Here is a 13,171-nt window from a genome sequence, read left to right as displayed (position 1 = left end):
AGACAGAGAGAACATAATCCAAGTTGTTTTTTGAAGATTACTGTGCATGGATTGGAGAAGAGTAAGATAAGAAGTAAGATGATCAGGAAGAAGACCAGCTAGATGGTGCAAGTACATGGGGTGGCCTGTACTAGAGTGATGATAAGAAAAGTAGAGAGGAGTAAATTATTCTAGAGGCTTTGAAAGGTATTATATGAACAAGATTTAGGCATTGTGTTTGGAGAGTAATGAAGGGAGAAATCGTAATAATAATGGAGAAGTAAATTTCAGGGGTAGTGATGATGATAATTATCCATGATAATTGATAATGAAATCTTCTTGAGTTTTTAGTAGTATGACAGCATTTACTTAAAAAAAACTTTAATATAGATATGTCTAGATAATATAAGGAGAACAGCAAATTGTTAACTGTGCTTACCTATTCATTCATTCATTCATCCAATAAATGAATGATGTAGCAGCTATTTATATAGCAACTCTTTAGTGCCAGGCACTGGTCTAGGTGCTTGGGACACCTTAGAGCAACAAAACAGAAAAGGAAAAAAAAAAAGTCCTGACTTTGTGAAGCTTAGCTTCTAGTGGGGAAAAGGTAAGATTGGGAGATTGACAGTTCATTTTCATTTTCACTTTTCCTTCTATATCCTTCTATGTTGTTTGATTTTTTTCTTCCAGCAAAGAGAGTATGTTCATGCATTACTTTAAAAAAAAAACTTTTTGGTGGGGAATAATTTCAAATCTTCAGAGAAGTTACAAGAATGAAAATAGTACAGGGCCGGCCCCGTGGCTTAGTGGTTAAGTGTGCGCGCTACTGGGGCCCGGGTTCGGATCCCGGGCGCGCGCTGACACACTGCTTCTCCGGCCATGCTGAGGCCGTGTCCCACATACAGCAACTGGAAGGATGTACAACTATGACATACAACTATCTACTGGGGCTTTGGGGAAAAAAGGAGGAGGATTGGCAATAGATGTTAGCTCAGAGCTGGTCTTCCTCAGCAAAAAGAGGAGGATTAGCATGGATGTTAGCTCAGGGCTGATCTTCCTCACAAAATAAATAAATAAATAAATAAAACTGTTAAAAAAAAAAAGAAAAGAAAATAATACAAAGAATAGCCTATAATTTTTTTTATCTAGATTCATCTATTCTTAACATTTTACTTCATTTGTTCTCCTGTGTGCTCTCTTTCTCATAATAAACAGAAGAATGTATCTCTTTCGTTTTATATTTATCTGATGTTCTGATGTTTCCTTATGATTAGATTCAGGTTATGCATTCTTAGCTGAAATATACATAGGTCATTCTGTCTCCTTCTCAGGATATCATATCTGGAGACACACGATGTCCATCTATCCTTCATTAGCAGTAGTAATTTTGATGCACCTGTTCAAGGTTTTGCCAATTTCTCCAGTAGGTTACTGTTAATTTCCCCCTAGGTCTAGCACTCATTCTTAATGATTCTTGCCTGATCTAATCTTCACTATGGTAGTTGCAAAATAATGATGTTCCAACTTCAACATTTTCTCATATTTACCAATCAGCATTGATGTTGTACTCTAAGCAAGAGCCTTTCCTCATTCGTTCTGAATTTATCTCTTTATTTATTGACACTGTGGAATCAGGATTTTCTCTTTTTTCAAAGGTTTATAATTCATTGCTGTGCTTGCCAGTGGGAGCCTCTTCAAGCTGGCCTCTGCGCCCTTGTGACTTAGTCCCATTTTTTCTAAGGACTCCCTTACTTTCTGGCCTAACAAGATGTTCCATGCTCATTTTATGTTTACACTGCCCCAGCCGTGGAATCAGCCATTTATCCAAGGAACCTTTGTTCCTTTGAGTGGGCACTAAGTGAGCTCTTTGCTAATGGGGTGTCCTTGCTTCTTGGCCGTTTCAGCAGACAAGTCTCTGAAATGTATGCATGCACACACACACACCCGTATACGTGAATACTCACATGTATATGCATACTTTAGGTGTTATTACTTCGTATTTCCAATTCTGCCATTCCAGTCTATCCCCACTGGGTTCTTTCTTGCCTTCTTCCTTTTCCATAATTGTGTTCTCCTTATTCTGTCATGAGAATGACTCCCAACAGCATTCTGGCTCCCAATAACATTAACACTTTTGCTTCATTTGCTCAATCCTATAATAAAACTAATACAGTTTCAGCATTGCTGTGCCTATAACACTGAAATAAACAAACATACTAAGAAGAGTTTAGGATTTTGTTTGCAGTTTTCTCCTCACAACCCCATCCTGCCCAAGACTAAGAGTATACAGTCAGATACTGTAAGTGATTTGGCTTAGTTCTTGTTTTCCTCCCCTCTTCAATGTGGTTATAGTAGTCATTTGAAATATAATTTAAGTCATTTGAGTTTGCTTTCTGTTTTAGATTTCCCTTCCCCTTCTCATTTTTATTGTTTTTTTAATATGAAAAACATTAATATGCTTCTAAAAGTAAAAACTACAAAAGATGTCTTTAGATATATAGACACACACTCAGAAAAGTAGACACATACACTCAGAAAAGTATCACTCCCACTTGTATCTCTTCCACTGCATTCTCCCCACCTCACCCCTTGTTAATAATCAGTTTCATTATTTTCTGGTCTATCTTTCCTGTGGTTCTTTTGATAAAAGTTGGCAGAAATATGTATTTCTTATGTTTATCTTCTTTCTTACATAAGAGGTAAGCATACAGTGTATGCTCTTTTTTACTTTTTTTGTTGCACTTAGTAATATCTCTTATAAGTCATGCTATATAAGTTCATAGAGATATTTTTCATTTTTTACAGCTGCCTAGTACTCCATGGTGTGCAGATACTATGGTTTATTCAATTAATTGCCTAACCTTTGACATTTAGGTAGTTTTCAATTATTTTGCAATTACATATTATACTACAATGAATAACCTTGTATATATGTATTTTTGTATTGTTGGAGTATTTTGTGTTGTTATGTATTTTCAGGGTAAATTTTTACCATTGGGATTATGGGTCAAAGGCTGTGAAGTCAGTTTTGACCATGAGAATTGGAGATACCTCTGAGATATCTCAGTGGACATAGCAAATTGAATGGATTCATTTTCTCATTAAAAAAAATGATCAACTGCCTGCCATGTGTCCCAAGGCACTCTCCTAAGCTCTGGGGATACAATAATGAACAAAATTGGACAAAATGCCCAGCCTCATGTAGTTAACAATTTAGTAGATATTCGTAGGCCAGAAGTAGAGAACCAAGCAGTATTAGCTGGACTTGGGATTCCCCATTATTGTTTTTGACCTTGCCAAAATCAGGGTAACATTCTTCTCTAGGCTAGAACTACTTTTGCCTCTTTTAAAATGAACAAGATGGATATTTCAGTACATCAAGAATCAAGACCAAACAGTTTTTCTATTCTCTTTTTATATTCTTCTTCAAACAAAATTACACATCATTTAAATAACACCTACACTGTGTCTAGACCTCTGCTGTGATTTTTTTCAAAATCTATGCAGGTATGGACCCCTTTTTATGTCTCTCATTTTGGGGAAGGTGGACACATTTCTTTTCTACTAATGGACAGCAGTTTCAAAGAAGTGTGGGTAGAGGTGTGTTTATGTTCCTATTACCTTCTGTAGCTTAGAGATTATTTCCTGTGATGAGATATAAAATCCAAACTCTCTTACTTCATTTGAAGCTGATTCAATGAGCAGGACTCTTTTGATCTTCTAATGTTGGTGTTAGAGATTAAGCATGCATTATACCATCAATTTATTCAACATTTCAAATTTATCTTATGGGAAAGATGCATATAAATCTTGTTGTGAGTCATTTTAACAACAGGTGATAATCACATATAATGCCATTTGTTTCTCCCAATAAAGGGGAAAAAATCAATACTTATACAGAGAGTGTATTATGAGTCTTTTTAGGACCTGAAAGAGGACTTTCATCAAGAGCTTCCCAGAACAGCCGTGTAAATGGTAGAAGAAACCAAGGGAATTGAGGTTAGTGGTAAAGAGAATGTCTTCAGAGAGATAAGTTCAGGGGTCCTATTACTGAGCCCAGGGGTGGAGCCTGGACGGAGTGGAGTAACAGAACTACAATGGGAGTGATTGTAATAGTCACTTGTTAGTAAATACCTACTCTTAGTGCAGGATGTACCAGACACTGTGCTAGTTCCTTGTACTGTGAAATCAAGACAGTCTTGCAAAGTAGTTCCTATTGCTCTTATTTTTTTTTATAAGGGGGTTTTGTTTTGTTTTGTTTTGTTTTGCAGAGAAAGATTTGCCCTGAGCTAACATCTGTTGCCAATCTTCTCTTTTCTTTTTTCCCTCCCAAAAGCCCCAGTCCGTGGTTGTATATCCTAGTTATGAGTCCTTCTAGTTCTTCTTTGTGAGCCACTGCCACAGCCTGGCAACTGACAGAGAGGTGGTATGGTTCTTTGACCACCGGGAAGCGAACCTGGGCCTCTGAAGCAGTGAGAGTGCTGAACTTTAACAGCTAGGCCACCAGGGCTGACTCCCTATTGCTCTTATTTTAACGATAGGAAAACTGAGGCTCAGAGAGTTGAAGTAATTTAGGCTTCTCTACCTGCTGCAATCTCATTCCGTTTTTTAAAATATTTATTTGACTTGCACCTATAAAGAGAATAATTCTAAATTCTGTTCATTCTGTCTTCTATAACCATCCCTTGCTATTACTCTTTATTTTCAAATGAGGACCCTAAAAATGAGGAATATAAAGATTATGATTTGCCTATCTTGCCAACTGCAATGTAGAATCATATTAGTCTACGGTATGACAGTTGGTAATTCTTGTTGGATCATCTCTTACTGATGATGCCTTCATTGTTTAAATGCTTTCTAAAATTAGTTCCTCTTCATTTTCCAAATTCCATCCACAAAATAACAGGAAGTAAGTCATTTCCAGAGAGGTAAACGAATTTCCTTGCTTACAATTCTATCACCGTATAAAACTACCCTTTGGTAGTCAGCTCTTTCTGAGAGGGGTATTTTTATCATGCCTTTTAATACATCAAAATTTTAAAAATTGTTATTAGTAGTTGGGATTTGGGGTAATTATTTTCACTGTTTCTTTGTATTAGATTGAACCATATGAAACTGTCAATATATGGTTTAATCTTGATGTCCTAAAGGAAATTTATTGTTTCATATAACAGATGTCGCAGCTAGGGCCGACTCCAGGCACAATACATCAGGGCCCTGGCTCCTGTTCTCCATGATCCCGTTGGTTCTTCCCATCTTCATGTGTTGGCTTCATTTTTAGGCTGATAATAGAATGGTGACAGCAGTTCGTATAATCACACCCAAAATGGTAACTCAATGGAAGTTAGGGACTAGCTCTCTTGTGTGTCTTTCTTTGGATTTAGAAAAGTTTCCTCAGGAACTCTTAACAGAGTTTTTTGTTTTTATTTTTCATATCATTGGTAATCAATTCTAAACTAAACCCTGGGGAGAAAAATGGAAGTACCATGATTAGCTCAGAATTATACCCCATTTGGGGTTGAATGGATATTGAAGAGTTAACCACTCTTACCACTATATCTAGTAATTGAAGCACTGAGGTTAGTACAGTCAAATTGGGAAAATGTGTAGGTATGTGGAAAAAAATAACTGGAACAGCTTGGTTAATATAACTTCTCTTGAATTTGCTATTGATATCCTAATTTTGTATATTAGAAGTGATTTTTTGTTTAATTAATGAAACCTTTTGCACAAAGGAATTATAAAAACTGAAAAACAATGATTAATTCTTTAACCATTGTGTAGGATGTTTCAGTCCTTTTGGATAGAAAAACTGATGGGGAATCAGAGATAGCATATACTGATTAAAAATTACCTTCATTTTTCTCAAAGAAAAATATTAGAAACAAATACTCATAACTAGTCTCAAAAATGCAGTTTAAAACAGTCCTTTACAACACAGAACAAGTGGGAGCAATACTTTCTTGCAGTTTGATATCTACTGAACAATAAAATTATTATTTTATAATGATGTACACTAAAGGACATTTTGACAATCTTGGTAGCAGCTTTTAAAAGCTAGTACTTCTGTTACTTCAAGGCTGTTCTAGTAGTTTTTTGCCAAGTATGTAATTTAAAAAACTTTAAATTTGCTTTTTAGTTACTTCTGTTCTGCTTCATTAAATTTCATTACATTTGTGCTCAATGTTACTTGGCCACAAAATATTTTCTGGTTATTAACGTCAGGATATCAGAATCAGAAAGCAGATTTGATACAAGTGTTTAACTAAAAACCCTCATTAAGAAGATCTTATTCAAACAGTTATCAATTTGAAAATAGTTCTAATTTCTAAAACAGTACTTTCAATGTAGAGTATATTATCAGAATAAGTAAGTTTATTCAAAGTAAATAGAATATAGGAATGTGTCAAAGCACTGATGTTTATTTTAGATAGAAATTGGTATTTTAGGATGTCCAGTGATGTGTTACTAATAAGATGGTCTGTATATCCACTTAAAGGGAACGATACTGTCTTTCTCATTACTTAAACAGGTAATAAAAGAGAACCTTCATCAAGGGTTTTTTTATTTTTGTATGGTTTACTTTTCTGAGGACATTGAGCCTTAGAAGAAAATTTGTCTTGCTCCATTAATAAGTAGACATCATAATGTGCTTATTAAGAATGTGAATCATTCGTATATTATTTTAACAAATGTTATGTAACATCAAATTCTGTTTGGTAATGCTATTTTCTCATGTCAGTGCATGATCTAGAGTTGTCCTATCTAATTTGATAGCCACTAGCCACAGGTGGCTCTTGAATATTTGAAATGTGACTCATGTGACTGAGGAAATGAATTTTTAATTTTATTTAATTTTAACCAATTGAAAGTTTAAATTTTCAGATGTGGCTAGTGACTATTGTGTTAGACAGCACAGACCGAGAGCAAAAGTGTTTGATTGATCTCGTTTAAACTAATTCTATTAAATGAAAACTCTTTTAGAACAGTTGAATTACAAGTTTCTGTTCAAATAGTATTTGATCCATTTAATAAATTGCTTACTGCTTTGGATCAGGTTTTATATTCCACTGTGATTGTTTGGATTGCTGACTCTCTAAGGTATATAGTGGGATAGATGGACATGAGAGGTGAAGCATAACCACCCATAAGGTTGATTTATGTGAATGGGGTTGAGGACAATACAAGGACAAAGACCTCAAGTTTTTGGACAGGAAAAGTCCTAAACACAATTATTAAGGCATTAACCTTTCCCAGCACTCTCAGATGGTGTTCATTCTCTAAAATCCACAGACATTGTGTCTTCTTTAAAAGGACCTGGGAAAAAAATTTTCAGGAATCTAATATTGGCAAATTTATTTAAATGAACAAAGAGTAACAATACTTTTGACTGCACTAGGGACGGTTTTTCCTTTCAAACTTGATTTGGATTTATAGCCATTTTGATAGTTTAAGATTTTCTGGGTTAGCTTTTAAATTGTCCTTGAAAATAATGTCTATTTTTTTATTATTGTATCATTGTATAATGTGTAGAGACAGAGTATTCTTATGGCTTGAGAAATACTCTAACTGAGGTTTCCATAAAATGTATTAATACTACATACTTGCTTTATCTCATAGAAAAGCATGATAATTTTTTTTCTTGTAGTAATTATATTTAATGTGAGACCTGCCCTCTTAAATTTTTAGGTGCACTATACAGTGTTGTTAACCATAGGCACAAAGTTGTACAACAGATCTTGAGAACTTACTCATCTTTCATAACTGACACTTTATACCCGTTGAGTAGCAATTCTCCATTTTCCCCCTGGCAACCACCATTCTACTGTCTGCTTCTGCAAGTTTGACTATTTTTTACTACAAGTAATAGAGAACCTAGAATTACAGAGACTGAGAAGTTTTTCTCACATCATAAGAAGTCTGCAGTAGTTGGCTCCTGGTATTGATTCAATGGTTGATGACAGGGTCTACATTTATGCAATTTTCTTGAACCTTTCCTCTTGCTTTTCTTATCCTGGTTATATGGCTGCTATAGTTTCAGCTGTTACATCTGTGTTCCAGGCAACAAGAGGGTGGAGACAAGAACATACCACACGTGTCTCTTTATCAGGAAATCAAAATTTCTCAGAACTGTCTACTTCCTCTCAACGGATTTACCCTCGTCACTCACACGCACAAAAAAATCAATATTTTTATTAGCAAACAAAAAGGAGAGAATAAATGTTGAGTAGACAGCTTATAATATGTCACCTTGACTATTCAAAATATTTTCTGAAGGTTAAATTTGGCTACTGGGAAGAGAAAAATGTCTGGGTTTGGAGAGAGTCACTGAATGAAGGCATGAATTCTGAGGAATTATTGTTCATGAGTAGCAGTTTTGCAGAGTAGTGAGAGATATCCAGGACAATAGGATTATAGGGTAGAGCACAGAGCTTGCCAAAAGTACGCTGCTGCTGCTGTTATTTGTTTGTAGGAGTAGGAATCTATTGTCATAACCAGAATAGTTTTTTCTTAGTGCAGTGGGAAGTCTGTAAATGGTAGAACAATAGAGCATTTGACATATGATTTAATCTTTAGATTCCAATGACTAAACCTTCATGTATGAGAAGTATTGTGGTAAAAGAAATAGCACCAGAATATGATTATATAGACTCAAGTGCTTCTTGAGCTTCTGTCACTGATAACTGAATGACCTTACTTCACTCCATTGTATCTTGACTCTTCCGCCTTACCAAGTCACTCGACAAATAATGTGGTTGCACTGCATCTCCAAACTCTCTCCCAGCTTTTGGGCTCTGTAGGTTGTGGTTTCATCTTGAAGACTTCATAAAAAGACATCCTTAATCTTCTCTTGGAAACTGTTTTATCCCCTTATTAAGAAAAAGGACTTTAGATCATCCGGTAAATAACTGACCGAGATGATACTAGAATTCAGGCTTCCTTCTAGGCCAAGTTTTTTTGTCCTCTGAATGATTTCTATGCTTTATTTGTGGTTCTGTAATAAGAGAGCAGGGGATTATGTTTCTTATTTTTCATCTGTTTTGGATTTTGTCATAACCATTATTCCCAGTATCAAACAATTTTCCTGGCAGATAATAAGATCTCAATATATATTTGGTGATTAAATGAATGAATGTCATTTTAAAAAATATAGTTAGCTATTAAAGTTAGTAGCACACACAGCCCAATATGTTGCATACCCTATTTTAAATACTTTGGAATCCACGAAGGCATTAAATGTTGTGGGTACCTATGTCTGTTTTCATGTGAGACTATACATTTAAAATAGATTTGTCTGTACTGGTTCTACATGTCACTACCATAGAGTGTGGTTGAACAAGGATGTAACATTCTTAATTTTTTTGAGATCTTAAATTCTAATGGTGAAGAACTTGAACTTGTCAATTTCAGTAGTTATTTCCAGTTTAAACATTGTGAATTCAAGATTTAAACATCATTAAGTAAGGATTCTCCACACTCCTTTCCCCATTTATACCATTATTCGTTTAATCCAAGACACTATTAATTTTAAGAAATAAAAAAACACTGTAAATATAATTATGAAATAATATATTTTTATATAACAATAGAATCATGCACACCAACCTGTCAGTACTTTACATTTTTCAACCGTTCTAAAGAAGAATTTGGCAATTTCTTCTGCCTTCAAATGCATTTCTTGGTGTGTAATAGTTTCTCAGAACAGAAATTAGCGAAGTTTCATCTGCCTGGGACATCTTCCCATTTTTAAAGACATGATTGTTTCTTTGCAAAAATATGGAACAACACCATTGTTCCAGTGATAAGCATTTGTTTCACTGATACCAAATTATAACCTACTATACTCTTTCATCTCTTTCTACATATACAATAACTTTTGCTTCAGTGATGATGCATGATATTATCTTTTTGAAGGCATTTTAAACATCATTAAACTCATTCTTTATAATACCAACCATGCATATAATTCGGTTGAAGTGACAACAATACAAAGAGCTTTGACCAACTTTGTGCACATATAGACAATGGCAACTATGTAAGAACTACCACTTATCTGACAGCAATTCTAAGATGCCTGCCATCAACTGGAAGATGCAGCCCAAGTTCGGAGATGTTAAAATAGGAAAAATGTGTGTTTCAGAAACTATGAAATATAGTCCTGTCCATAGGGGTACACTTGCAGTCTTGCTTGGGTTTGGAGCCTTACCCTCTATCTCTGCCACTTCTGCCAAAAGAGCCTCTTGTTAAAAAGGTCCACATAGATTATACTGTGTGCTCCTGGTTCTGTCTCCAAGCTTCTTTGTGTCTGCCAGTCTAACTTCTACAACTTCTCTATCACCTCTCCAGGTAGTAGGAACTCTTAATTATTTTCCCCATGCCATACTATTACTCCACATGTTTCAAACTGCTGTGGGATCTCTGAGAAACTGAGTTAGGGATAAAAACATAGGAGATTTCAATGAGGAGGTGATACTTGAGTTGTAGTGTTTTAAAAAAATATGTAAGATATTCAAATAAGAGCCTTATGAAAGGGGAGAAAGTTGCATTTCAGGCAGAGTTGAAAGCATGAGCCAAGGGATGGCCCTCTGTGAGAGTGTGTACATGTTATGAACCTCTGTAGGACGTAGGATATGTACTAGGGTCATGAAACATCAGTCAGATGTGATACCAAACCTAAAAGGGCATGTTAAAAGAACAACATATTAAGGATTTAGATTTTACTATTTGTGAAAATAATCATAAATCATCAACTGCTATGGAGTGAGGGAGTGATACCATGACATTTATGTTCTAGGAAAATGATTCTGGTGACCTTGTAAAAGATGCATTACAGTCGGGAAGAAACTAAGTTCCAATATTTTGACGGTGTTTCAGTTGTTCAGTTGAAAGGTGTCAAAGCAGAAGCAAAGGCTAGTTTAGGACGGGAAGGAAATGAAAAACATTGACAAGATAATAGTGCTCAGCAGAATGCAGGGCATGCGAAGTAATCGGAGAGGACCTGAGTGCTTCCACGGGAATGATGACTAGGTAGATGGCATTATTATTGTTTGAGTTAAGAGGATACAGAGGAAGACCAGGTTTAAGGCTGAAAGATGATGGGTTTGATTCTTGATAGATTAAAAATACTTCCTATGGGGCATGTAGGGAAAGAACATCTTCAGGTTTTTTTGGTCTGTAGTTTAGTCATGCCAGGGAGAGATTAGAGAATGGTGGTTCCACACAACACAGCACGTAGTAAATGTTAGACAGGGTGACAACATCTGGGTGGAATTCTGAGGAAATCCCAACTCAAGAGATGCAATACTTTAAGTAGGAAAGCACCTTGTACAATCTGGAAAAATATAAATAGATAAAGAAAATGTTGGATATATGTAATGTAATATAATAGACAGGTATGCTTATTCACATATGTTTTGAGGTTGATTATGAATCTCAAAATGCATTTCTGAAACTGTACATTAAGAGATTCTTCATGAACTAGGTACTTCTTGATCACAAAACATCTTATAGTACCATTGCTAAATGTTCCTTAAATTCTCGTAAGTGGTCAAAGTTCAAAAGGCTATTTAATGATAGAGTTGGGATTAGGGACCTGTCATTTTGTGTTCTTACTCTACTAAATAAAAATGCAATTTTGATTTTACTGATTGATTTTTTCATAATCCACAAATTCATTTATCAAAATGATCAAGAGTTTCAAGCATGCAAAGGACAAGGGTTGTGTAAGATGAGGACTGTTACATTGATTTTTAGTAACCTTCAATATCTTTTTTAAAAAGCTTCAATTTACCCTTAAATTAAAATATATTAGAATCTCATTAGCTTATAATTATCTAATAATCATTTAGAGATCTATTATAGATTGCTTACTAAAGATTAGGATAAAACTATAAGTTGGAAGAGAGTATTATTCATTCTCATATATTACCTCCAATGAAGTTCTAAATGTTAATCATGATTATAAAGGGAGATTTATTAAGTTAGTAAAATCGGCACACCTTTGGCTATTCTTTTGGTTTGAACAAATGCTTTTGGTTTAATGGCTCTTATTAGCAGAGGTTTTTTGGTAGCTGTGGTTTGGATTAAGTAACAGTAAAGCCTGATGTATGATTAGAATTAAGGTCTATAAAAATGTGTATGATGAAAATATAACCTCATATTACCATAAACTAGTCAATAAGGTAAGAAAATGGGCAAACTTGCCTCATTATATATGTTTATGGAAAACCTTATCCATAAACATATTTTATGTGTGGGTAAATTTTGTAACTGTGTTATAAATATTAAAAGCATTTTTTTGTTTCATAGAGTATACTTCCAGGCCTGCAAATTCAATTAATCCTCATTTTGGAAAGTGTAGAAATATCAGTTAAGAACTATATTTACAGAAACTGTAGAAACAGATAACTTTATTGTATACTTAAGTAAATTAAAATCATTTGTGAATATTATATGAGGCTATAATTTTAGTATGACTATTACATAGACTTTAATTGCCCACATTAGTTATATATAAAATCCCTTTGAACAAATTAGAATTACGATTCAAAAGATAGTATCTGATATAATTAATATAGACAAAGTAATCATGTGTTTTAGCAGTGCCAGTCATTACAATGCCCTTAGATTAAATACTTTCATTATCTTCCTGCCACTCCAAATCTTTGGGAATATTTTAAAATGTGTTTAAATTTGTTCCAGGATAAGATTTATAGTATTTTTTTTTCTTACAGATAAGAATGTGCCTTTTGATGAGAGGACTTCATCTTTCTACAATGAAGAGCAGAATTTCTATGTTTAGGGAATAAGAAGCCACTTTATCAATGGGGGGGTATTTAAGTTACATATATTATGACAACCTTTAATTTGTTGTTGCAATAAATACTGTATCATTTTGTTATGTCTTTGTATGTGTAGAAGTGCTCTTAATGGGCTCAGAGTTGTTGGGAGTAAACTGTACTATAATAGAAATCTGTTTGAAAATTACTTTAACACCAGGTCTTTTCTGATCAGTTTTTGCCTCTTACTTACCATATTATTGTGAACTGTTTTATCCACTAATCAGTTAATGTTTTTTTGTTTTTTTTTTTTTTTTGCTGGTTAATTATTTTTTGCTGGAACTGTAAATCCCAACAACCACTGGTGTGTAAAAATAATTTAAAAATTTCTTTAAAAAAGATATGTTTCC

General features: G+C 34.4%; 1 protein-coding gene across 1 annotated transcript in view; it reads left to right on the top strand.

Moving 5' to 3' along the window:
• Positions 1-12,887, top strand: part of FAM174A (family with sequence similarity 174 member A) — a 35,514-nt gene extending 22,627 nt beyond the window's left edge. Inside the window, exon 3 of the mRNA XM_014796973.2 lies at positions 12,717-12,887. Within this exon, the coding sequence (XP_014652459.1) occupies positions 12,717-12,720 (4 nt within the window). The 3' untranslated portion in view covers positions 12,721-12,887. The remainder of the gene's footprint in view (positions 1-12,716) is intronic.
• The last annotated feature ends 284 nt before the right edge of the window (positions 12,888-13,171 follow it).

This window comes from Ceratotherium simum, chromosome 4, assembly GCF_057802395.1.
Source record: "Ceratotherium simum simum isolate JZ-2026a chromosome 4, ASM5780239v1, whole genome shotgun sequence".
Lineage (NCBI taxonomy): Eukaryota > Metazoa > Chordata > Mammalia > Perissodactyla > Rhinocerotidae > Ceratotherium > Ceratotherium simum.
This window is presented reverse-complemented; position numbering and strand designations above follow the sequence as displayed.